Here is a 27,902-nt window from a genome sequence, read left to right as displayed (position 1 = left end):
AAGGCCCATTCCAATCATTTAAAGCACAAATCAACACAATTATTGGCAGAACTCAAGGTGCATAGAACAAAACAAAACAGTGAAAAGAGCAATAATTAAAATATTAAACACTTAGGAATCCAATCAATACACTATATAGTTGCTACATCGTTCGCACAGAGTTTTGTGCACTTATGGGTCTGGGGTAGAAACATTCTTTAGTATCTTTGTTTTGGTTTTATGTGTTTTGTGGCATCTGAAATAAGCTCAAACAGATGATGTCCAGGGTGGGAGGGGCCTCTGACCGTGTTTACTGCCTTCTTCAGGAAGTGACTGGCATACAGTTCTTCTGGTGAAGGCCGGGACAGCAGGTAATCTTCTGGGCTGTGGCGATGACCTGCTGGAGGGTTTTGATGTTGGCAGCCGTGCAGCTGGAAGGTCAGAATGCTCTCTGGGTCAAAGCTGCTGATATAATGCTATCAACAATTTCGATTTCTCCTTATCTTATTATGTGCACCATCAGCACATACTAATTATTTTAGAAATATTTTTAATTATCCTACAGTTGGAAACCGCACAATATTGTTTTGACTTTGTGCCTTCAGTTTTGTTCTAGTCCAGCAGAGGGCAGTCTTCTTCTGCAGATGGGATTGCTAGCCGCACATGGCATCTCAAAAGTCCTGTTATTATAGTCAAGCCAAGTTGTTTTTCTACCAAAAGTGTTATGATATATTTAAACCTTGCTAGAATAGATACAATATCATCACTGGAACAGGTTTGATGTGGAGCAGTGTGGATGTACATCAGGTAAGGAGCAACAAACAGAAAACGTCAGTGAAAATAATCCTAACATGAATCCTTTATGCATAAAGTCTTTTGACTGACAGATTATGACTGGATTTTATGTAGGCGGATAAACTCATGTATGAAGGTAATTGTGCCCAAAAACTGAGAAATACTTTAAAGACGGGAAAAAAAAGAAAATAAGTGCTGTAAAAATTGTATGTACACCCGTAGGATGACTACCGAATACCAGATATGCACCAGAAGCTGGAAAAAAAATGAACCCAGCTAAATCAGGTTTTGCATTAATTTCTCATCAATGAAACATGAATGGAACTTCAAACATGGCAGCAGCAAAGATTTGACATAAAATAATGGTAGTAATCCAAGTAGGGGGGTGAGAGGGTTGACAGTTGTTTGTTTGCTATCTGATGGGGATGTGGGGGGGGGGGTGCTAGATATCCCACACTTTAAAATATTTTATCTAAAGGTTTCAGGCATTCTTTAAGGTTGTTGTCCTGAAGGTGAAGCTCCACCCAGCTCTTTGTGGCTCCTAACCTTTAAGTCAGTGTTTGACTCCATCCATCTTCCCCATCTCTGCTGGAAAAAAAAAAAACATCTTTAGGCCATGATGCTGTCACCACCACGTTTCACCACAGGGTGGGTTGGCATTCAGATGCAAAATGGTTTTTCTACTTTGGTCGAAGAGTTCACTCTTGGTTTCATTTGACCAGAGCACTTTCTTGCACTCCCTACATGGGTTGAGCAAACTGTCAACTGGAGTTCAAATGGCTCTTTCAGGAAAAACAGTCTTGTTGTCACTCTTTCATAAGGGCCAGATTTGTGGAGTGCATGACAACTGGCTGTCCTGATATTCTCTGCAGGCCCTAACCATGGACACAGGTGGACTCTATTTACTAAAGAATTTATATAGCAATTGTTGGACATCTACCAGCATGACTGCTAAGCCATGTCAACAAAAAAGATGATCTGATGTTAAAATCCCTGCTCTCATATTGTCTGTCTGCATTCTCACAATCCCGAAGGTCTAGACTGATGATAGAAAGAGGGATTCTTTAATTTGCAGCTCCATCCCCCTGGAATTAGCTGCAGAATGCGTTTTGAGGATATGGAAATATGCAGATGTTTTCATGGTTCACCCCAACCTTGATTGTATTTGACAATATTAAAAATGATGTATTAAACCTTTTCCTTGACCCTTTTCCATGACCCTACTGAAAAGGGATTTCAAATCTCAACGTAGTATTTTCTGAAATAATAAAAGTGAACTGAAACTTACTAATTAGGTGACTTATGAAGGCTTATGGCTCAAAGCAAAAGGGGATGAATACATCAGCATGCCAAACATTTCTGATTTAAAGTACTGAGTGTCTACATTTTCATTAACCAATTGCCCACACCAAAGTTTGCAAGGACAATGTTATAAAATGTGAACAACTTCAAATACGTAGCTTTGCACTCCGTTTTTGCATTTTTACACAACAAAAACAACATAGTAAGAGCCCTCTCCTGAATTTTGCATTTACAAATCCTCAAGCAACAGACGGAAAAGTTTGATTTCTCTTTCTTGCACAGAATCATCCTCACACCTCCATCTCTCCCAGCGCATTGCCAAGCACGGCTCTTCACACTTCTCGCTCTCTCTACCACCCACACTAGGATAAATCATCACCACCTCTGCAAGCAAAGCCCTCTCTTATCCGAACAGTCTCATAGATGTCGAGGTCTTATTCTAGATCTCTCTTCTGCATCAGCAGTAAGCCTTGAACAAAACTTACCTTGCTACAACCAAGAGCGAACCACACACACCCACCTTGACATAGAGTCTGCACACAATAGTCACAATAAACTTTTTTCTTTTTATTCGTTTCTCCGTTTGGAAATTGCAGGGTCAATATTTTCACATTACTTGACATGATGCACCAAAATGTACTCTATCTGTTTACAGGAATACACTGAATAGAACACAAGGGTTTCACAATGGATACACGACTGACATTTTGCCCATTGCACTTACAACAGTGAATGACATTTTCCAGATTTCTTTTTTTTTTTCCCCCTCGTCTCACCTCGGAGATCATATCCATCAAAACTGATAACCTTGTATTAGCCTGACAAAGGCTTCTTGATACGATACGTAGAGAAACTCTACACACACTGGATGGGTGGATATGTGCATGAGTTTTGTTCCACTGTTGCAAAGAGTCAGTACAAGTCAGTCACATACACTAGGCTTATGCAATAATAATAATCATCATCATCATTATTATTATTAAGTTTCATTATCATTATTGTGGTCATAATAAATATTTTTTATACACAAAAGTTGGCAGCAAATACGGCATGGGGATGCACATGACAGCCGTACTCCAAACTGAAAAGCTGTACAGAGGAATGAGGTTGTATTTACAGTAAGGAATGTGAGAATGTGTCCTTCTGCCTCCCTGCTTATCCGCGTGGCTGCACTGACGGCTGTTTTCATCTCGTATCGACCACACTGCACCTCCGCTTTGTTCTGCCGCACATTTTAACAGAGGCGCCGTTACGCAACCTCTGTTCTTGCACTCTGCCGAGCTCCACCAGTCAGGCTTGTGCTTTCCAAATGACATGCCCTGATTTGTGAATGACTGGCTGAACATTTCAACTCACTGATATTATCATCATTGGCCAGTTAGAGTCAAGGTTTGTGAGGCAAACCTTCTTAAAATCATGCTTGACTTCTCTGTTTTTATTATTATTATTTCGAGTATAACGTTCAAGAATAATCTAATCATGCACTTTTCAAATGGCTTGGCTGCTGTGTGGGTTGAGTCAACAATGACGTATATCCAATATAAACATTCCATTCACCCCACAGGTTATACTGACACCCAATATGTACACTGACACGAATTGATGAGAAGTGCTCGACCATCTGAAGTACAGGTTCATAGCAGCACAGACAGTCACTGCAAGCCAAACAGGTCAGCCAAAATGCACGACGACTGAATGAGGGATTACAAAAACAAAACAAAAAAAAAAAAAAAAAAAAGAAACATAAACAACAGCCAGATGAAGCCAAGCAAAACCCCATGCTTCAAAAGCAACACGATGGTGGACATTCATAAAACTGACAGTCTACACAAGTTTACCCTTTGGCAACAAGTCCCCACCATTCCCCATTTTTTAGGGAGAGTGAGGAGGGTTAAGAACATGCCACGAAAATAAAAACAAGTCTAGATCAATACTCAGTATTCAAATTTATACAGACAGGATTCCAGGTAAAAACATTTTCATTTCACTTATTTATTATTTTTTTTAGACCTTTTTTTTTTTGTTCATGATTCTAATGTCTTGTTGTGAGTACAGCGACGGTGCTAAACTGCTTTAGAGTGAGTCACTTCCACGTTTCAAAATGAGTCATTGCATAGAACGTTTGACTTTGATAATTGCTTTTTGTCCTCTCCTGTGTCTGTGTTGTTCTGTGTGTGTCTTGCAGAAACAGAGGCAGTGGGCCCAGCTTGTTAGTGGATTGGTAACCTCATTAATCATCAAGAGGTTAACAAGTCTATTTGGTGAAAACTCAATTAGCCTTGGCTCTGAAGTGGAACTGGGATTGCAAAGTGTTGGGTGTGTGTATGAGCTTGTAACAGACATATATAGAGAGAGAGAGCGTGTTGGCCTTTCTGCATGCTTTTACGCATCCAAACATTATCATGCATGTCTGTACATGTGGTGCTGTGGCTGTAAACCCTCTGACAGATTTTTATTACTGATTTTTGTTTGATACTCCCCCATCACTGATTGAGAGAAAAAAAAAAACCATTTATACCATTGTGCTATATACCATTTGCTGCATGCTATTGCTTTTAAAAACCAAGAAGCAAATTATTTTATGCAATAACAGAATCAAACAAATACAAAGTGAAAATATAAACTTTTACAAAAAAAGAAAACACATAGCAACAACAACAACAACAACAAAAACGAAATTCACCGGAGAGTGACTCATTAAATACATAAATGACAATTTACATCATAGATCTCTGATTTCTTTTATATACATACAATAGTATACAGTGTAAAAAGAAATTCAAAATGATATGGACATTTTAAAACATGAGGTATACAAGTAAAAACATAAGTGAATAAGGCTCTTCCATTCATTATCAGGCAAAAGAACAAGAAAGCAAAATAAACAATAAAAGATGAGACAAATCAATAAAAAAGGATGTCCATAACGATGGCTTAGCAATGGCTGATAAAGAGCCGTGGCCACTCTTTCATTTGGTCCTCTCATCTGTGTGATTCTCACATGTATGGGCACGCTGGTAGTAAGTCCCTTCCTTTAAAAAACCAACACCTAATGAGTAGCGGCATCTTATATAAGTGGTGAAAAAAAGAACTGATATGGGCTTATTTTTTACGGATTTTTTCTTTTTTTTTTTTTTTTCCATTTGTGCGTGCATTCTTGTGTCCACATTTACACAATGCATTCTGTAGACACAGTAACGAAGAGACGATAAATTAAAAACACATTCAGAGAACGGGTCAAGCTCCCTATACTGGAATGTACTGTGGAGAAGCATTTCCAGGGTTTTGAAGGAATCTCCGAGTTGGTTTGTTGTTGCTGTCAAAAGCTTTGTCGTTTCCGGGTACATATTGTCATTGTCGGGTAAGACTGGTTCCTTTGAGACGAGGAAAACCTACGCAATACAATCTTTTTTTTTATCTTTTAGAATGCTCCCAAAGCATCAATGTAGAATCTGGAGTCCTTGTGCAACCTACATTCCTCAGAAGCGAGTGGTGTTACAATTAAAACGCTGCAGAGGGCGCTGTGAGGCTCCTTTTTTTTGCTGAGCTGAATCAGAGGCGACATGCATGGACAGTTTGTCCAATATATCCCTACCCTTGCTTCTGTTAGTGAAGATTGTACTGCTTTCTCACAGAGTCCATGCTGGAGCGTTCCTCTGCAGGATGAAAGAAATGAAGAAAGAAGTGCTGCTTTCTCTCAGAACTTCACCACTTCCTTATTACTCACCTGGAAATAAAAAAAAAAAAGGTGAACAAAAATAATTGGAATTTGAATGTTGGCTGTAATAAATAAACTTGTAACACAGAAGAAACATAAATTACAGTTTCGTTATATTGAAATGTGGTTAAACTAATATTTATATGATTCAAATTATTTCTAGATGAATTTGGGCAGTGAACCTCATCTTCACCTAAGGCAGTATTGAATTATTAATGGTGCATGCACAGTTCAATAAAGAATTCAGCTTGATTAAATGAAAACAAGTCAATATAAGCCAGTAGCTAATTCAAGTGCAGGGGGGAAAAATAAACAACCAAAAAAGCTTTTTTCTAAAAAAAAATATGGCAGGTTCAAATTTAGGAAAAATTCAGTCTGGTTAAAATTTCAGAATGTGCTACAAACAACTTTGGCTACTCAAATTCTAAGGTGAAATCCTCAAAAGAAATGAGCAGACAGTTACAGGAGGGTTTTGAACTTTTGTCATTATAATGAGATTAATCTTGGTACACATGTTCCTAAATTAGACAACTCAAAATCAGAACAATTGATAAAGGAAGTCCATTGTGAAGCTCATCCATAGCACCTGATCTGGTTTACAAAAATTTCAGTTAATTAATTTATTACAACAGTTTTTTTCATTTGATAGACCAAGAAAGACATACTTGTAATGTGGCAGGAAAATGACACATGGTTTTCATTATTTTTACAAAAACATTCTGAACAATGCATCGATTTTTGTTCATACCACTTTGCTCTGATACCAGATCAAATCCAGCAAGATGCACTTCTTTCAGAAGTCAGCTATAAATAATTACTTGGGTTATGTAATTTTCACATAAATTCAGCTGTGAAAGTCTAGCAGCATGTTGGTGGCATCATGCTATGGGATGCCTTTATTCAGAAGGGGCAACAAAGCCAGAGTTGCCCCACATTTTTAACTAAAGTGAATAAAACAGAAGGGCAAAATTTTGGCCCAAAACCTTGTCCCAAATTTTGTAAATGACCCCTGCTTTGGGCCTTGGGAAAGCCATCACCATGCTTAGACTCAAACATGGTTCTCCACACAATACACTACTTGTGTAAACTATGATTGTTGATTTTAATCTTAATCAACAAAACTGAAGCCAAATAAGATTCTCAACTGACTCAGCCTTGGCTTCATATATAAAATGCACGAGACGTGTTTTGATAAAAGCTAAATACAGAGAATTTAAATTAGCTTTATCTGCACGTCTGCAGCTCTGCTCAGCAGAGCAGAAATTGTTCAATCTACTATGTAATGAATGATGCGTACCATGTGTCATGATTCAAAGAAGCTAAGCATTCTCTAGATTGTGCCTCTGCGTGTGTTGACATTACAGCCAAGACGTGTTTAGCTTTCTGAGGCTGATTCCAACACGCTTTGCTTGGTCCAGATTATTGCAGGTGTGCAGAGTGAGACGCTGCTGACTCACTCTCTTCAGGCTTTGGCCTTTCCCCTCTGCAGCCATAGTTCCAAGCAGAGTGTAACTTTATTTTCCGGGGTTAATATAACTCTAAACTCCACATAGAAACCACTAAAAAATCAAAGTAAATCTGTGTTGGGGAATGCAGAAATATCTTTATGCACACTCAGAAACATCTGCAGGTATCTTTTAGCAACTTAACATTGTTCTAATGACATCTCAGACATCTCCACAGCTCTTTCAAAGCCTCCACTTACTTTCAGGCCTCCTCAGTCCTCCTCTCATGTCTTGCAACAGCCTGCTGACAAAGCAATCCCCCTTATTTAATTCACTTCAATCGGGAGCCCGTGTCTGGGGAATTCAGTGCTGACAAGGCATCCTTTGATTCCAGCTCTGTTTGGTAATTTGGGGTAAGAGGAAGGTGCAGAGAGTCACAGCTTTAATGAGTCATCACTTCACCTGAGTCTTCTCATTATGCAGACATGAACTATGCTAATCTATGTAAATACACATACGATAAAGCGCTAAGCTATTAATCCAAATGTAACATGATTTTTTTTTTTTTTTTTTTTTGGAAAACCAGATTAAACAACTTAATCTTGATTAAAGGAAAATATATAAAAGTACCAATATTCACCATTTTTTTCAGTCCATTGTTAAATTTTGCATGAATTAAATTAAACACAACTTTAAATTTGTAAAGTATTTTCTACATCATCATGTTTTCACCTGCTTAATGGCAGAAGGAACAAAAACAGAATAATAAAAACCTCCATACTGACTGATGCATTAAGGATCATTCTTCTTTTCCATGGTGGATTTAAATATTTATTTAAGATGGTGTCGTGGGTTTTCCAGCACAAAGAAACCAGTCCATCTCCTTGTATTTGTGATCTCTAAAAGGAAAAAAAAAAGAACAGTGAAGCAAGAAATCAGTATATCATTATTCCACATGCATATCATACAATATGTTCTCTGCGATGTTTGGCATCTCGTAGGAGATTTATGCTTCACCCAATTCTTTTTTTCCAGTCACTTGCACGTTTTGTCATGATACAATAAGAAACATCAATGTACTTCTTTGAGATTCTATGTGTTGTAGCAACAAAGTACCACATGATTGCAAAATTGGAAGTAAAAGATGGTTTTCAGCATTTTTTTACAAAAATAAAAATTTTATGAATGTGTAGTGCATTTAAATTCAGAACACTCTCTGCCGTGAGTCTGCTGGGAGATTTCTCTATTAGCGTTGTACGTCTAAAGAATGACATTTTTACCCTTTTTCTTGCAAGATAGCTCCAGCCCAGTAGGATTAAATGGAAATTATCTGTGAACATCAATTTTCAAATCTTGCCCCAAACACTCAATTGGATTTAGGTCTGAAGTTTTATTGGGTGATTGTAATACATGGATATGCTTTTTTAGTAGTAGTCTTGCAACCCAAAAGTTGTGGGTTCGATCCAGCTTCCTTCTGTTACACGTGGACGTACCAGTCTGCGCATCACTGAATGAAAGTCTGCAAATTAAGGAGTGTGATTGGGTGACTGTGGCTTTTTTGAGTGGTTATCATGACTAGAAAAGGACTACATACATTCAGTCCATTCACCATTTGATGTAAACCATTCCATCTTAGCTCTACCTCCATGTTTAGACTCATTTTCTTGCTAGAAAGCGAACCTCAGCCCCATTCTTATGTCCACTGCAATCTCAAACAGATTTTCATTCAGGATTGCCCCAGAGGAAATCATGTCTTACAATCATAACTTTGCCATCCCTGCTGGGATGTTGAGTTTGGGCTGATGTGCAGTTGCATTTTTCCACAGGTAGCATTTAGGAACAAGGCCAAAAAAGTTACATTTTGGTCTCATCCGGCCAAAACACCTTCTGGCACATGTTAGTTTCAATAATGGCATTCAACTTGCCTTTCTTCCATAAAGCACATATAGGTGGGATTCATGATTAACATTTTACAGTTTTCCAATCAACAGATTATATAATCTGATCTCCTCAAGAGTTACAGTATGTTAATATTTTAGATTAAGGCTGGACCCATGTGCAAGTAGATTGAGGCAAAAAATAGTTGGTGAAAGGTTTACTGAAAAATAATAATACAAGTACTAAAAAGGAGATAACAGGGAATAAAAGCTTGCTATTATCGTTTTATCTCAACTATGCTATCGACAAACCTCTGAGGCTTTCACTGAACAGATGAATTTATACTGAGATGAAATCAGACACAAGTGGACTCAAGTTACCATTGAAATTAGATTAATTTCAATGGTAGGTTGCACTTTTATTTAGGAGTTTCAGAGTCAAATGTCAGTCACGTTTTTTTTTCTCCCCTCCAGGGGGTCTTTTGTGGGCTCTAGTGTCCCGTATTTGAAAGTAGGCTGACGGGAATAAGGGAAGCAGCGGGGCAAAGATATATCGCCGGGTGAGGGAATCGAACCCGCGGCGGCCACGTCGAGGACTCAAGGCCTCCAAACGTGGGTCGCGCTGTCCCCTACGCCACCACAGCATGCCCCGCCAGTCACACTTTTTAAATAGTCATGTATCACAAAAACAAAAACTACAGTATGTATAAAAGTTTTAACCTTTTCTCTAAATAAAATATGTTCAAGTTTGTGGTTATAACATAAGAACATGTTAAGAAAATCAAGAGGTATCAAATATTTTCCAAGGCACTGAAAAAAGTCTAAAAGAATTGAAGGTGTACATTGTGATCAATTTGTGTGAGAACAAAAACTGGAATGTACTTACTCGCCTCCTAGTATTTCACCAGAATGAGGTGAACTTTTTCCCAAGGCCAGACAGAGCTGCCAGATTGACAAAAGAGATTTAGAAGTACATATTTTACGGAGCTACGTGTAAAAAAAGTTGTGTTTGATGCCCTAGTAATATTAAAAAACTAGTTCTAAAACAAGAGTTAAAAGAAATAATCATACCATCTCCCAGTTTTCCTGCCTGCTCAGCTGCCCCTCCCTGCAGGATTTTGGTTAGAACATTTTCCCCTTCAGGACCTGGGGGCTGACCGGCTGTAGCGCTTCCTATGCCTACAGGCTTGCTACCGATACCAACAGGAGCTGCCTTGGAGCCTGGAAATATGACAAAATGATTTACAACCCTCCACTGTGGTTTTAAGTTATGTTAATTTGCTGACACGTTAAAGAAAACTAACAAAGAAAAACTGGTGAGCATTGGTGAAAGCGAAGTGTTCAAAGCTATAAGTAGGATTTAGTATGCATTGAAGATGATTAAGCCTTTTTTGCAGCCAAATCAAATTTATTATTGACAAGTGAAGTGGGTTTTTTTTTGTTCAAAATGTGGTACTGTTCATTATTGCCAGAAATCTTTCCTTTGGAGTCCAGAGTTTGGCGTCATATAATGGAAAACATTCTGGAGGTCCTGCAGTTTGTTAAAATGCAAAATTGCAAAAGCAAGTTTGCTGCCGTATTATTTTCAGCAAGGAGCCTTTCTCCCAGTGCAACTTCTAAGCAAGTCATATGGACGTGAACTGTAACATTTAAAATGCTAACTGAGACATATTTAGTCTGAGATAGTATTCATGCATTTTTTTTGGCAATTTCTCTGAGCATTGGATGGTTTGAGCTTGAGGGAAATCTGCTGGGACTACCACTCTTCAAAAGATTTACAGCTGCCTTAAATGTACTTCATTTAAATAATGTTCCAATAACCCTTCTGAGATGGATAAACAACAGAGCAATGACTATTTTTATGATAGTTGTTGATTTCATTCCTCCTTGCAATCATGATCTTTCTCTGTAAAAGGAATGATGGCAGAAAAATATAAAAGGAGTTCTTTCAAAAATAACTTTTCTTCTATACATCACCTCAAATCGCCGTTATTTAATAACACACATAAAAAGGATGCATATAAGTAAATATCTTATAAAAATTGAGAGGTAATTTAGAGAGTAGAATAACTAATGACTAATTATCAAGTGAAAAAGCACACACAAGTAAAATGTCTTTTCTTTGTAAAAAAAAAGAAGAATTTAACCTTACCGATGCCAGTTAGCGGTGGTGTGGCTATTTTGTTAGGCTGAGGTGGTGCTGCGATTCCTGCTGCAGGTTTCATTCCTGGACTAGCAGCAGTAGGGGGGGCATCCATTTTTCCCTGCACAATGTTAAGTAAACATAAAAATGTTTAGATGTTTTTTTGTTCTTAAAACTTTGGGATTAGTGAATAATAATATAACAATGTAATTTCTTAAAGCATAAATTCATGTTTTAAGAAATTACTCATGTTTATGTTTTAATAACACAAAATAAAAAACATGAGTTAGAGTAGAACATACCCACCCAAATAAATATTTTTTTACTAGTATAACAACAGCATACAAAAGTGTACAGAAATAAAGATTGTATTCACTTCTGGATCTGTTTGTCAGAGTAACTGAGGTTTATTTTTAAGATGTGCGCTTCCTGATTATGCAGATTTTCATGTTGAATATAAAGTTATAAGGCGGTTTTACATTGCAACATGTTACTTTTTTACACTTCCAATATTAACTATTTGTGACATTTAAAGACGTTGAGAAACACACAGGCTTCATTTCTAATGGATGATTTTAATAAATATTATTATGATGAATTACTGATAACTAAAGCCATAGAAAAAAAAAAAACAATTTTTTTTCTCTAAATGGCCACTGTTGTAATCCAGATTCTGTTGAATTCCAAAATAAGCCAGCATTCATAATGAGTAAGTTGTCAGTAAGTTGTAACCTTAACCCCTCAGCAATGTGAAAGATTGTCAAAGATCCATATAAAAAAACATAAAAGCTGTCACTTAAGTATCTGAGCTACTCTACCAAATACCGAATAGCTTCAGCATAGCAAGAGCACAGTAGGTGTACTGTAAGTTAACATAGTAACATAGCAGTAGATGGTAAAAATCATTCTGCTTTACATTCTGTTCTTTGCATTATTTTAGGTCTGAAAACAGTATTTTTGTTATTGTAACAACTTGCCATTTTCTGCAACTAAAGTCTCAGAATAAGTATTGCAAGTAAACTGTAGAATATAATGAAAGTGTTCATTGTTAGAAAACACATACTGCTAAATCTAGAACTACATTTGCTTTCTGCAAAGGTCTTAATGTTCTCCAAAGCTGTTCCTGAAAAAATTAAGCAAATTAATCGATGCAGATAAAGTAAAACCAGATCTACTTACCACTGTTGCTGGCTGCCCTGCTGCAAACCCCACTCCTGGTTGGCGTCCCTGTGATGCAACTTGTCCAGGTTTGGCTTGCTGCTGCTGTTCTGGTCCACTACCAGTGTTTGTAACTGGTTGGCTACTCGGTGGAGTCTGACTGTGCTGTGGCGGCTGCTGCTGTTGTTGCACACTCTGTTGTTGATGCTGCTGCTGATGCTGCTGCTGATGCTGCTGCTGCTGCTGATGCTGCTGCTGCAGCTGCTGCTGCTGCTGAGCCTGTTGGCTACCATCAAGTTGTTCAGAACCAGAATGTCTTCCAGTCTGCCCCTGACCCCCTGATCGCTGCTGCCCTGTGTGGGCCTGGGGTGGCTGCTGGTTCTGTGGCTTAGAAGGATCTTGTCTCCTGCCCATTGTCCGGTCACCTTGAGATCTCTGACTCCGTCCCCCAGTGCCATGGTGATGACCAGAGACTGGCTCACGAGAGAAGTCTCCTGAGTTGCGTGGGCTACCGTGAGCAGACAGAGAGTCTGTACCGCTCCTTCTTTGTGTGGATGAGGAGGTCCTGCTATCTGTGCGACCAGATGGGTCTTTGGGGTGTGTCCTGGAAGAGCGTGAAGACTTGGGGTCCTCTGAGGAGTGACGAGAGGAACTGTGTCTGCCAGAGCTGCTGCCATGATGGCGGTGGTCCCGTGACGAAGAGGAAGGGTGACGCTGGTTGTACTCATCCTGTTGACTGTATTCCTCTGGAGGCTCATCATAGTCATGGTAAGTATGTTTACTACGTCTTCCTGTGGAAGAGTGACCTCCACTCCCATGATGTCTTGAGCGATCAGAGCGGGCCTCCCGTGGTTTCTCAAACCAATCAGTCTCCTCTTGACCCAAATGATAGGCTTTTTGAAAAGCAATACACATATTATCAATTAATTGCTTTAATATGGGGATTGGAGTAACATGCAGATTCATGTGGACGTGAGAAAACATGCTCCACAGTCCAGAGCCATGCAGATTCCAAAAAAACAAAAAATAATATAAAAACAGAAAAAAAGCAAAGACCACAACTCACCAAAAACTTAAAAGCCATGCACGCAAAACTTATTTTCAAAATATTTTGGCTTTTCATATGAATAAGACAAGAAAAAGACTAGAGAACAAAAATAATGGAGTTCTCCTTCATGCAGTCTTTTCATTACACCTGAAGGGTGGTAAAAAAAAAAAATATCACAGAAGAATTAATTCAGCACCAGTTACCTTCGCTATCAGAAACAGCACAGTGCATGTCGTCTACGAGATAAGGATCATCTGGTTTATAGACGTGACTTCTGGGAAGGTCCTTCTTGTGGTGATCTTGCACATCTGGCAGCGAATGGCTGGAACCATACTGGTTTCTCACGTCGTGAGCCTCTGACATGGCAGAACTTCTTCCCATACCTACAGGCTTCCCTACAGGACTAAGTGGGCTCTCCTCTTCCGAATTCTGAGTTCGCATTGGAGGTCGTCCACTGCGGCTACTTCGATGAGATCGCTCCATAGCATCTCTCTCATAGGATTTGCTGCGGTGGCCTGTAGTGTCTCTGGAGGAAATCTTATCCATACCATATCCTGTAGATCTGGACCTTCCGGAGCTGTACATGCGGTCATCCTCTTCAAGACCTTCATGACTCGTGCCATAATATTTCTGTTGATCATATGGATTTTTCTTCATACCGTAGGTGACATCATCTTGAAGCTTCTTAGATCTTGATCCTACTGAACAGGTGCCTGCAGTCGATGTTGTCATTGTGTAAGAAGCAAGGTCTGACTCCACATCCCTAGCTTCCTCAATGGGTGAGAATTTAGAAATCTTCTGCTCCATTCCCTGTTTTCTGTGCTTACTTCGCTTAGAGGAGACTACAGCAGGGGCAAGATTTTTGGAGGAAATTTTGTGGCCACCAGAGCGAGAAGAATGCTTATAATCATCATAGTAGTAAGATGAGCCTCCACTCACTGTGGTGCTGGTTCGACTGTCAACTGTGCTTTGGTAACCAGCTGATCCTGTAGGTCTTCCATAAGCATCAACAGGCTCCTCATATCCAGTTGCTCGCCCAGAGCCATTCTCACTGCGATACCGCCCTCCCACAGGATGACCAAGAGCATCAGTGGGCTGACCAGTGTTATCTTTTGTCAACTCACTGATGTCATCAATCATCACATAATTCCTTGGAATATTCTGCTCCAGGTTGGATGTGTAAAGACCATCTGAAGTGTATGCTGAGGTGGGACTGTCAACAGAGTGAGTTAGCCCGGGTTCAGGGGGGCGGTATTGTCCATATGCATTACTGTAAGCTGGTCCAAAGTTGGTATCTGGAGCAGAAGTGGCCACTGAGACTGCTGGGTTGCTAATGACTTCATAATTTGTAGGGAGTTTTTGTTCAAGTTCAGCCAAAGATGTTTGCCTCGGTCTTTGATGGACAGTAAGAATTTCTGCTTGCGGCTGGTAGGTGAGGCCAGGCTGGTAGGAACTGTGACTAGGATAAGGAAGGCTCTGTCCTGGCATAGCCTGAGCAGTTGAATGAAAACCCTGGTGACCATGCTGCTGCATGGTAAAGTCAGGTTGATAGGACGACTGGCCATACATCCGGGAGGAATAAGTTCCCTGGTTCTGATACCCAGGGACTGGTGGAGGATGAGGCTGGAATGTTCCAGGCTGAGGTGCAGAAGATGAAGGGTATTGAGAAGTTTGGAAACCTATTGGCTGGTAAGTAGAACCAGGCTGATGTGTAGATGGTTGAGTTTGAGGGTATGGATAGGGCATATAAGATGAGGTTGAGGGATACTGGGATGTTGCATTGTGGTCATTAGTAAACTGACTCAGTGGTGCAGTACTAGGTCTTGTCAGTAAACCATTAGCATCATATGTTCCAGTTCCCGCACCCATCCTGAGATTATTGAGCTCACTGTCTGACATGTAGTCTCGAGGATCACCCATACATCGCAGATAGGCTAACTCTCTCCTCTCCCTCTCCTTTACCATGGTCTCCTTACGCTGAGTGATGCCCAGTTCCAAATACCGCAGCTTGGCATCAATCTCTTTTTCTTCTTCCTCCAGTTCAGCTTGCTGTTTGCGTAGCTTTGATGACTCTTGCTCCACTGCTTTTAATTCGCTTAACAGACCTGCCTTGGTGACTCCTTGGGCTGGTCTTGGAAGCACCCTCTGAGGCATGCCGGGGGAGCTGTACATTTGTGCTGGAGTAACAATGGGGAGCGGAGCTTCCTCTGGAGGGGGGCTGGGAAGAGTCCGCTTTACTTTCCTCATCAGAGCGTTCTGCTGCTGCTGCAGGGAGGCCATCTGCCATGAGAGCCAGACACACAACAGCAAACACTCAGCTACAAACAACAATGCATTTATGTAAAGTAAATTTCTTACTATTTAACTGATATTTGGAGAGGACCAGCACACTTTGTATCTCAAAAACAAATAAAAATTAGTCTGGGTTGTCAAAAATACTTGCTGTTAAATGTCCAATGCATCAATATTTCTAATACAGTTTATTATTGTTCAAAATAAGATGAAATTACTCTGTAACGCTTTTAATTTATATTTGTTGCATTTAGCTTTATTGTAAATGTAAATCAGTTGAACTCCACATTTAAAAGTAAAAGCAAATTCAATCACAATAATGTAATATATTCTATAAACCTAATTGTCCTATAAATATAATCTATTTTAATAATACTACATCTGAGTAGTTTGGACAGTGTTAACTGAAGCCCAAAAAATCTGACAAATTAACAGGTATATGACAACAAGAAGAAAATCATTCTCCTAAGATTTAATTCTATCGGTTAATTTTCCATCTGGTCTTGTGATTAAATATTATTAGTATTTGAATAAATATTTGAAAACTGCATGCAGGAAAGAATTAATCAAACAATCAATATGAAAATATAATAATCCAAAAGAAATATATGGTATTGTATTACTTACAAAATATCAATGTTAGGTAGATCCATGATGATTTTATCAAGTATTCTCCATATGAGCCTTCTATTAAATACTAAGAGTCCAGATTGTAAGGAAATGTGAAGACTAATTTCGGTCTAAGTGCATAGCAGTATTAATTGACTTTGCCCAGCTGCTAACAATCACACAGAGAGAAAAGCAGCACCAGGATTTCTTCACATTGTGTGTCCTCTTGGCAGCACTTTAGGGGTTTTCCAGATATAGAAGGCACTGCATGAACACAGTGTGTGAGAGAGAAACAGACTGAGAAAGTATAGGGGGAAGATGAGGGAGGAGATACAGCAGAGAGGCTTTAACGGCATGGCCAGATGCTCATGTGAGAACATTCTGTTTCCTCCTTTCTTATATACCAGATCCGGTATGATTACATTAATGAATCTATATGAAGTAGAATGATGTTTAAGCTGTATGTTTGCCCATTTATCTTTACACAGTTAAATTGTAAATATAAATTTACAGAGTACTGTACTTGTTCTTAATGTTACTTTCACAAATTAGAATGTCTTTTGAAGCAATTTTATAGGATGAAACATCCCAAAGCGGAGGAAAATTCAAAAGTGGAAGAAAAGTTACATTTGCTGTTTATTGTGTTGCAAATTAAATGCACTGTATTTAACTTAATTTATCAAATTTGCTTAGCTTACTGGTCTTTTCTTATGAAATACATTAAAGTCTTGGGTTACAATGGGACAAAATGTGAAAGGGCTGAGTTCTTGAGGTATACCTACAGCTATTTATGTATTAGGGCCTTAACATCTTTCTTTTTCTGCTATAAATCTGAATATAAGTCTTAATGTAACTCAACCAAAAAAAGAAAAAAAAAAAACATTTGAATATACATTATTCTCAAGCAGGAATCCTCAAATCCAGGCCTTGAGGGCCAATGTCCTGCAGCTATCCGTGATTCAACACACCTCAGTCAAATGACTGATTTACCTATTCAGTATGCAGTCAATCTGTCCAGGATCCTGCTAATGACCTCAGTATTTGCCTTTGGTGCATCTAAAACCTTCAGGATACTGACCCTCAAACCCTGGATTTGAGGATTCATGTCCTGGAACATATACTTCTTGTCAGACAAAAAAATTTATACTGTACCTGGCTATTGGACAGCACTTGATGATAGGGGGAGAACCTATTCTTTGTGGGATCCTCTGATGTTGGGCTGAGAGGTTTAGGATCCGACATGGAGCGTTGCACACTTTTAATGGGCCTTGGCAGCGTCTGATGGCGTTGTGGAGATTCAGTAGTGAAGGATTTCTGCTGGGGTGTAACATGGGCCTTGTTAAGCTTCTCCTGAGAGGCAAAGGTCGTCTCCAACATCCGATGAGGAGACAATGGGGAAACTGGGGAGTACAGTACTTGGGGAGATTTTGGGGGTTGGCGAGATGAAGACTCATTTTGTTGATGATGATAGCCTATTTCCAGAGGATCTGGTTTCCTTCTTTCAAACTTAGCTACTCCTTGGAGTCTGGGAGAGGCTGTGTCAGATGTATTTCCACCTACTATATGGAGACTTGTAGAGTATGGGCTAATAGTTGTAGGAACACTCAGCTGAGGGGCGACTACTCCCTGAGAATGTGATTCTGGTTCTGTCTGGCATGCTAAACTCTCACCTTTGTGAGTTCTTTCTGGAGCAGCTATGTAATGCAATAGGTCAACTTTTGAGGTCTCTGCCATAGTAATATGGATTGCAGGTGAAACTCTGCCAAGTAGGTCTGACTCTGTTTGACATGATGAGTCATTAGTGGTTTGAATAGCTATGCTTGATGAAATTACCTTGGAAGAACCATCAGATTTTGCCTCACCACTAGATTCAGAGTGTTTGGACACACGAGATCGTCTGCGCCTTACTGGTTGTTGGTCCCATTCTCCCTGGTCTTCCTCATCAGTCTGTACACTGCAGTCTGCAATTCGTCTTGTTCTCCTACGCCTATTCATGTACCTTTCTTCACCATCCTCATCATCTGTTTGCACACAGCTGTCTGTAATTCTTTTAACAGAGTCCTCCTCTGAACCATCCCTCAACCGAGGCATGGAATTCTGCTTTTTCATAATCTTAGAATCACCCTGCTTGTCACTGCTTCTCAAAGACATTTCAGAGGTGGAGCTATGAATGGGTCGAGCAGCCACTACTGCTTGGACAACTTGTCCATCCTGCCAAAATTGCACACTCTGCCCATCTTGCTGAAGGACTCTACCAGTCTGATCACAGATTATAAATCCTTGAGGGGCCCCTGCTCCAACAACTACTCCTTGGATGGCACTCTGTGCTGATGTTGCTGCAGCTACTGCTGCAGCTGATGCAGCAGCCGCTTCAGCAGCTGCAGCTACTGCTGCTGCTTCCACTGCTGCTGTCTTTTGCCTTTTCTGCTCCTCCAATTGCAGCTGAAGCTGCTGCTGCAAGGTCTGAATTTGCTCAAGCTGCATTCTTTGCTGGGCTAACTGCTCTCTTTGCATTATAAGTTGTGTCTCCCTCTCGGCTTGCTGTTGTTGTAGTACTTGCTGTTTTATTGTTTGCAGTTCATGGATCTCGCGTTGAACAAGAAGTTGTTCTTTTTCTCTGTGACGCTGAAGCTCCATACGATCTCTCTCTAGCTCCTCTTGCAGGCGCAACTGCCTCAGCTTTTCTAATTCAACCCGTTCTCTCCCTAGCTGCAGTAGTTGTTCTTGTTGCTGATTGAGTTTCTCATCTTCCTTGTTCTTTTGTGCATCAATGGGAGGGGACAGTTTGGAACTTAATGCCTGGGTAGTTTCAGCTTGTGTCTGTCCCTGAGAGAGAGCTATTGGTTGAGGGTGACTGGCGGGTTGTGTTTGAGGTTGGGTTTGAGTCAAAGATAAAGGTTCTGTCTGTGCAGGTAATTGTTGTGGCTGCATTTGAGCCTGCACTTGAGTCTGCACTTGTTGGGCAGATGAAGGTTGGCCTTGAACTAGAGAGAGAGATGCAATACTTTGTGAAGTAAATTGAGATCTGTCTATTTGTTGTTCTGATGTGGTTTGTATACCAGCTCCAGGTACGTTTTGTGTTCCTGAGTGCGCTGCAGGTGGTGTCGGGGGAATGGTGGCAGCTGTTGGTCCAGATATTGTTGATGACGGCTTCCCGAGGTATACTGGAATTTCTTGGTGAGAGCTGCTTATTACAACACCACTTCCTGTTGGTGTGACAGACAAAGAATACTGGTTTGGAGAAGGATAGGAATATGCTCCATGTGTGGAAAGAGGCATTTTGGGAGTCATTTGAGGCAATCTGGTAAGACTAGCCAAAGGTACAGCAGCTACACCTGTAGGGTAGGGTCTGTAAATTCCTCGGGGCATAGGACGAATTACTGGGGCAGGCTGTGTAGTAATTGGTAAAGTGGAAGCTATAGGAGTGTTTATGGTGGAATATATCATGCCATCACCACCTCTCATAGCAGTAGGGTATAAGGCTCGTATACTTGCTTGCCTTGCATTGATTAAATTTGTTAAGGCTTGACCAGTCACAGCTTGTCTACTATCTGGACCATATAGCAAATTTGCCCTTACTGATGCTAGGCTTTGTTGAAGATTTAATCTGGCTAAAGGCCCACCTCTTCCAGCACCATATGCTGCCAATTCAGGGTTATTTCCAAAACGGCTTCCAAACTGGTCAACAGTGTTAAGGGCTGCACACATGCGACTTATCTCCCTAGCAGTAGTTGCACTGTATTGAGCCAGATTGGAATCCTGTGAGCCCGTATGATCACGTGAAGCACTGGTGTAATCAGAGTTGATGTTTGACATGGAGCCATACCGACGAAGGGGTAATGAAGGGCCTGCAAAATCCCCCTGATGACGCAAATCTGTGTAAGATCCATACTGTGCTCCGATGCCAAGGTATCCACCATCATAACCTTGATTCATACTGCTGAGATCTACAGCCAGTCCTCCCTGGAGAGGATTCTGATAGGACCCAGCATCACTTATGGAAGGCAGATTAGTGTCAGACATAGAAGGCTGTAATCTCCCTGCAGAAGCTATAGCTGGTGGATATAGTTTGTGTTCGTCAGGTAGTCCTTGTGTAATTTGAGGCTGGAGTTGTGGCTGTTGTTGCTGGCTAACACTGAATTGGGGTGGCTGAGGAGGGTGGGCTGCTTGAGACATTTCGGTGGTGGGACTTTTATCTGACGACACTGTAGCCGGCTTCTGAGAGAATGTCCCTGAACAGGTACCAGCAAAGGGCAATTTGTAAACAACATCACAACAAGCCACTTGGTTTTCTTGTTTAAGTTGTCCAGTTAGATCCAAAACCTGAGGAGGAGGTGGTGGTGCAGGGGGATGATCTTCTCGTTTTACCAGCTGAGTCACTGTGCCACTTTTGGATGTGTTATTCTCATCAAGTTGTACCATCATTACATGGGGTTTTCCTGTTGACAAGTTTATAACAGTTGGCTTATTTTTTAGCTCTAAGGCAACTCCGCCATACATTTCAAGGGGTACATTAGAAGTAAGGGCCACAGATGCTGATGGTGGAGCGAGAGGAGACACTCTAGGAATGGCATTAGCAGTCACCACAGGCTGACCAGTGCTTGTCTGACTCACTACAAGGTCTTTTTTTATCAGCAGTGGCTGTACCTGATTGGCTAAATTATAACGTGCAAAAGAAGACTGCTGCTGGTGCTGCTGAAGCTGCTGTTCAAGAAGCTGTTGCTGCTGCAGGAGCTTCTGCTGTTGTAACTGAAGTTGCTGTTGTTGTATGCCAAGATTTTCCAGACAGGCATCAATTTTGGGTATAGTTGGATCAGTAATTGGGACTTTGCTTTGGGTTAAACAAACAGCTGATCCAACACCCTGACCCAGATCCACACGGTTCTGCAATGGGTCTCCATATATGACAGGTTGTTTGGGTTGAGACATGAAGGTTGACACAGCAACTGTGACACTTACTGTTGTTGGAGTGGAAACAGAAACGACTCCAACAAGTTGCTCTTGTGCATTGAGGTTCATAATAAGAGGCTGCACTGCTGTGTGTCTACTCGATGACTGTTCTGCTCCTAATGAATATCTTCTTGTGTCAGAAGCAAGTGATGTTAGATCCATTCCTTGATCTGTCATAATAATTGGAGTTGGTCTCATTGGAGCTCTCAGATCTATAACATTTGTGCTCTGCTGTATTTGATTTTGTCCCACAACCTTTGAAGTACGAGTTTGTGTACTTGTGGCCCCTGCACTGATACCAATATTTACTTTTTCAATATTGTGCCCCATTTGTGAAGAATGTTTTAGCTGCTGAGAGGAATGGATTTGAGGTGATGTTGGCGAACTTGCTGAAGGGGGCTGTGAGCTATATAAGGTTTTACAACTGCCCTGTGTTGGTGATGATAAGGGGGAAGTGGATGAGTTTACCGTAATTGGCTTGGCAGGGCTTGACTTTTCAGAGCCTAGTGTTATGACCATCACAGGTGAATCTTGGGATGACTGCTGTCGTACAAGGCGAGGTGACATTGTCCTTTGAGGTGCTCCAGTATGGGATACTGGAGCTGTTGTTGCTCCAGAAGGCAAAGATGGTAGCTGCCTGCCACTACCACTAGTGGGTCGAACAGATGGTGAATGTGTTGGACTTTTGGTTGGAGAAGTAGTGGGTGAGACTGGAGGACTAGGTCCTTTGAACATTGAAAAGACTTTGGAGGTCAAAGATGATGTCAGGTCAGGTGTTGCTTGTGTCGACCTCTGGGGCGCTGCTCTGTTCCCAACAGGCACTGCATTTCCTGCCTGCCGAGCTGAGGCTGCCTGACTAATTTGAGCTTTGGTAGTGGCAACTCCAACAACTCCTTCAATTTTGGCACTCTGTGTCATTATTCTGTTTTGTGTTTCTTTTGATAAATGCTGTGCAGCATGTATGCTGCCTGGTGTGGAGAAAGACATGGGTGTAGTTACTTGAGTTGGGCTAGAGCCAGGGGTTAGGGAGGTTCCAGCATCAAGATGATGGCCACTGTCTGGCTGAGAGGCACCTTTTTGACCCTGCTTCTGCATGAGTTGTGCTTTCCTCATCATCTCTTCATATACCTCTTCTGCACTTTTTAAGGTTTTATCAGATGGTAACATTGCTGATGTCTTCTCTGTTGGTGAATAGAGTGATGTGTAGGTTGGAAGATTAAATTCATTTCCTGATTTGTAAAGCTTTCCACCTATCATCTCAAAACCTTCTGCTTCTGAGTCCATAGAAGGTGAGTATTCAGAACATGATGATCTATGAAGCTCCTCCATCTCTGCAGCCTGTCTCAGCTCCTCTGTTGGTGATGCATCCTCAATAGGGGAAAGATTACTGGGGGGAGTTTTGGATCGTTCTCTGCGCCTTTGTGCCCGAAGTTCTTCTTTATCTCTTTTGGTTTTCCGAGCAGTACTTCGAATCCTCTGTTGCTCCAGATCTCTCATCTGCTCCTGTTCTCTTAGTAGTTCTTCTTCTTCTCTGAGCTCATCCTCCTCAGAGGAGTCTTCAATTGTAGGGAGGAGAGGCCCATGAGACCGATGTCGAGCTTTCCTTTGCTGCTTTGCCTCTTCAAGTCGTGCTCTTCTACTAGGACTGCTGTCACTGTCATCCTCCATAGATGATACTGATGTGGGTGATGTTCCAGAAGTGTAGCTGGGAGTGGTGGCAGGTAGGGTGGATGAATAATCGCCCTTAGATCGCTCCTCCGGTGAACCAGTCAGACTTTCCATTTCGAGTTCTGGCTCTCGAAGATCATGTTCATTACTGAGCTCTATGTCTCTGTTGTAGCTGTTGGTGTTATTCAACTCAATCGTTTTAAAACGCCGAAGTCCCCCTGCCATAACAACATCTTCCTCTTCATTTGCCTTGTAAGCACCCTCAGATACTTTTTTGTCTTCTTCAAAACTATTTGACTGGTGAGAGAGTCGCCTTCTCTCTTTGCCCGACTCTCCACTGGTTTTATGAGTCTTCTTGGTTTTCTGGTTTCCATATTCTTCTAATTCTTCTTCATCAGCACTCATCTCCATAATCTGCCTCCTCATGTATTCTTCATCTGTTAAGTCTTTATGAGACTTCTTTTGTCTTATTGGCAATGGCGAGAGACCACTTTCACTGCTGTCTTCCACATAATCATGGCGAAGTTTACAACTGAGTTCATCTTCTGATTCATCCCTTCCTGCTTCTTCATCAGGATTGTGGTCTCGTTCTTGCCCCACAGAAAGTGAATGTGGTCTATGCTTTGGGTCTGAGGCAGTCTTTGATTCGAGCAGAGGTTTCATAGAGCTCTCTAATTTGTTGATGTCTGAAGGGATGGAAGCACCTCTTTCATTAAGCTTGATTCCCTCTTCCCGGATCTGACCTGTAATCTCCCCTTGTGAGCTGGAGATCCCATCTGAAGAGTATCCAGTGTCACTTAAGCTCTGCGTACTTGATTTATTGGAGTCCTAAAGAAAGAGAGAAAATAGGGATGTTAGAATCTAGAAAAGGCCTTCATAATTACTCATACAAGGCACATTCAAAGTTTCACTGCACATTTCATGTTGCACTATTTCATCCAGTTCATCAGTTTTGACATTTTTATGCATATTGTCAGGTGATTGTAGGTAACACAATTTATTTGCAATTATTACAGATGAAATAGTCTCTAATAGTAAGATATTAGAGAATAATTACATTGGAAATAACTAACAAGGTATTTTAACACTTTAGGATAAAAACAACCCAAATATTTACTTTTGTAACATTTACATTTTTAAATATTTTTTTTTTTTTAAAAAGAACAAATGATATTAAATTACCTGGATATGAATAACTTTCACTACACAATTAAGGATAATATTCCATTAACTCAGATTGATTTTATCCTTCAGTGTGTTGTGCACACAGATGGAATAATTGACACTGACAGAGAGTGAATATAACAAACAGTTGGACATACAAACATCTACAGACAAATGTCATTTGGTTACATGCTTGTTTGCCATCTTTGTCGCATTCTCCATTGCATTCTTCGATCCATTGAAGAATAAAGAACATGCTCAGAATGCTTAAAATGTCATCACAAAGTGTCACATTACACAAAAGCTTGTGATTTGTTTAACAAATAAAAGAACAAAAAGTTTTTGAAAAACAAAACGAAGAAATGGTTAAGTGGACAAGAAATGAAAATTAGCCTTTAAGGCAATGATAAAAAACTAAAAGTAGAAAAAAGCAGATGGTTTTTGATGTTGATAGTGATGATGACTGTTTTAAAAAAAGATTGCAATAATGAGAAAGTTAGACTGTCCAAGACATCTGCATTAGTGGAATTGGGTTTGGATAAAAGTTTGACTTATGTTATGATAAACTAAATCATCTGATTATTATTATTTATGGATATGGACAATATCAAAAATAATTAAACAATTGGTCTTTAATGTAAAAAATTGATACACTTTGGCTATTATAAATCTAAAGACCATAAACATATTGTATGTTCCTTTTTGGCCAGGATTTGAAGTATTACAGCATTTTTTACCATATGTATGCATACTTAGATCTTTTGTATTCACCATGTGACAGCAATCCATCACAGTTATTGAATCAATGTATCAATAATGTATCAAAATTTTCAACAACTTAACAGAGAATGCCTTCATTCGGATCTCAAAATTCATGATTAGAAATTGACATAATGAGGACAAAGTCAAAGAGCATGCAAGATACTTTTGAATTGTTGTGACCTCAGACCTCCATTTTAAGAGTTGTGAGAAATACTAATGATTCATCCTACTACCATTTCAAAAACATTGCAAGAATAAAGCGTTTCATACACATAGATAATTTCTTTTCTGATGGTTATTGTAATGGTGTCTTTACTGGTCTCTATAAAATTTAATAAGGTAGCAACAGTTCATAAAAATTTTTAAAAAATCCGTTCCTGTTTGTTTCACTATAAAAATTTAAAATCTTGTTATTGGTCTATAAGGTCCTGAATGCTTTTAGGCTGACACACATGTCAAAGTTACTGTGTCAGGTATGAACTATCTACACTCTGCTGGACATTAGACACTCTTCCACACAGTGTTTTGGGGACCCAAACTAAACAAAAGGAGGCAGAATGTCTATGTTCCTCAGCTCTGTAGTCACTTTACTGAATAATTAAGAAGTATATAAACTGTTAGTTCTTTTAAATTATCACTGAAATCATTATTGTTTACTTCATGAAATTCAACCATTATTTCATCCTTTTAGTTTTGTATTTTTTATTAGCTTTTAATTTGTCCTAAAGGTACAGTTTAACATTTTTTACTCTTTATGTGATGCATACATTTCACCATTATACTTTGGATGTATTGCATTAGCTTTTTCATCTCTCTTCCTTCATTTTTACATGGAAGACTTAATTGTCTTGCATATAAATATTGCAATTTGAATAAATTTTCCTCGACCAAAAATGATAATGGAACAGTAGGAAGAATGATTGTGATAAGTGTTTAAAATAAAAAAAGAATAGTTTAATGAGCTCAAAAATATATTTAAAAAAATTAAACATTATGATTTAAAACAAATTTGTCCAGTCATTTAAATGGAGCAAAGCAAAATAAAATGGTGAATCAAGTAACAGGAGTAACAGGTGAAGGCGAAGAGGTTGCAGGTAGCTCACTTCATGGTGTCTTGACTTCTTTTCTTCCTCAGTTATCTTGATGTCGTGTGGGGAAGTCACAGTCTCTGACAAAGCCTTCTTGGGTGAGACTTTGGCATCTTCTTTTAGAGATTTAGATGCAACTTTCATCTTCTCCTGGCTTTGTGGGGTCTGTTGTTTGCGGGTCTGGTTGTTACCTGTGGGTTTAGACTGAGTAGGAACTGGTTTTGCAGGTGTGGAAACCTTGTTATGGTTAGGAGCAGTTTTACTAGAGCTAGATGAAGCCTTGGCACCAGAAGGATGAGAAGGGCCCTTAGTCTGAGCAGAGGGCTGAACAGATCCTTTTGTCTGAGTCGGCCCTTTTGCCTGACTTGGGCCCTTCACTTGGTTAGCAGGCTGTGCAGGGGTCTTATTTTGAGCATGTGACTGGGCAGGACCTTTAATTTGAGCAGGTCCTTTACTTTGAGAAGAAGGCTGTGTTTGGCCCTTAGCTTGGGAGGGTGGCTGGGCAGAACCCTTGGTTTGAGGGGAGGTTTGGCTGAGCCCTTTCGATTGAGGAGCAGGCCCAGCCTGTTTCACATTAGAGGGAGGGCCACTTACTTGAGGACCCGTAGATTTCTGTTGTGGAGGACCTGTAATCCTAGGCCCTGAACCTTGACTGGGTGCTTTCTGCTGAGGTGTTTGCTGTTTGATTGGAGCAGGAGCACGAGGAGATCCCATGGAAGGGGCTACAGGAGGTGGAATATCTCCCAAACTTCCTGACAGAGCCCGCTGTGTTTGGCAGTTTAAGCAAAGCCATTCTTTCTTCTGAAAAACAAGAACAACAGAGGGCAGGAATCAGCATAGTCACAACAAAAAAACTAAAGTTAAAGTTATAAACTTAAATTATAAAAATCTATGTTTATGGGGACTTCAAGGACAGTGAATACATAGATTTGAATCAGTATTAAAGTGCAGCTGTAAAATGGTAAATGACCTGCATTTGTGTAACCCTTTATCAAGTCCAAGGGTTTATGGACTTTAAGCCAACAGGACTTTGGAGTCCTGTTGGTTAGGTCCTGTTGGACTCCAAAACCCAACAGGACAAACAGGATGAACCCCTACCTTCTGAACCACTGCTGCACTAGTTTAAACAGTTCCTACATAGATATTTGTACTCTCTGGTACAGTACTTGACTGGTCCAACTGTTACCTAGAGAACAGGCACTTATTAATGCCAATAGGTAACTTCTCATCACAGCGTACAGAATTGAGGTACTTCAAAGTTTAACCTGAACCCCTCCTACTACAAAAGTAGTTACCATACCTATGTAGATGATACACCGCTCTACTGTTCAGGGTCCTTTCAAGCACTGAGCAGATGTTTATAACAAATGGTTCTAGACCAGGGGTGGGCACTCCTGGTCCTAAGGGCCGGTGTCCTGCAACTTTTAGATGTATCGCTACTCCAACACACCTGAGTCAAATAATGAGGTCATTAGCAGGACTCTTGAAAATCTGACTGCACTTGGAAGGTGATTCAGCTGTTGGATTCAGGTGTGTTGGACCAAGGAAACATCTAAGAGCTGCAGGACACCGGCCCTCGAGGACCAGGAGTGCCCACCCCTCTTCTAGACTGATCGGCATCTCCTGAACCAGAACCAAAGATGGAGAGGAAGAATTCAGTTGTATGCTCCACAAATCTTAAAGAAACTTCCAGAAAACTGCAAAACAATTGAAATGTTGAGTTCCTTTAAAATGAGGCTGAAAATCTACCTGATGACTTTGAGTTTGATTTTTATGGAATCTGGTTGGTACAAGAGCACAGAATTGCTAGTTTGGTAAATTAAATGCTAATGTTGCTTTATAGGTGATCATGCAGTGCCAAGGACTCAGAAGGACCCACTCTGAGCAACTGAGTACTGGAAAGC

General features: G+C 40.3%; 1 protein-coding gene across 3 annotated transcripts in view; it reads right to left on the bottom strand.

The window, feature by feature from the left end:
- Window positions 1-2,622: 2,622 nt before the first annotated feature.
- Window positions 2,623-27,902, bottom strand: part of bsnb (bassoon (presynaptic cytomatrix protein) b) — a 93,880-nt gene continuing 68,600 nt past the window's right edge. Inside the window, exons 4-13 of one of the 3 annotated variants that reach the window (XM_044122912.1) lie at window positions 26,014-26,799; window positions 17,519-23,812; window positions 13,669-15,745; window positions 12,439-13,310; window positions 11,269-11,380; window positions 10,188-10,337; window positions 10,003-10,058; window positions 8,013-8,138; window positions 7,500-7,635; window positions 2,623-5,803 (exon numbers count right to left, since the gene is read on the bottom strand). In XM_044122912.1, the coding sequence (XP_043978847.1) occupies window positions 10,018-10,058; window positions 10,188-10,337; window positions 11,269-11,380; window positions 12,439-13,310; window positions 13,669-15,745; window positions 17,519-23,812; window positions 26,014-26,799 (10,332 nt within the window). In that variant the 3' untranslated portion in view covers window positions 2,623-5,803; window positions 7,500-7,635; window positions 8,013-8,138; window positions 10,003-10,017. The remainder of the gene's footprint in view (window positions 5,804-7,499; window positions 7,636-8,012; window positions 8,139-10,002; window positions 10,059-10,187; window positions 10,338-11,268; window positions 11,381-12,438; window positions 13,311-13,668; window positions 15,746-17,518; window positions 23,813-26,013; window positions 26,800-27,902) is intronic. The other 2 variants (XM_044122911.1, XM_044122913.1) reach the window with 2 other exon arrangements.

Source organism: Gambusia affinis, linkage group LG07 (assembly GCF_019740435.1).
Source record: "Gambusia affinis linkage group LG07, SWU_Gaff_1.0, whole genome shotgun sequence".
NCBI classification, from domain to species: domain Eukaryota; kingdom Metazoa; phylum Chordata; class Actinopteri; order Cyprinodontiformes; family Poeciliidae; genus Gambusia; species Gambusia affinis.
This window is presented reverse-complemented; position numbering and strand designations above follow the sequence as displayed.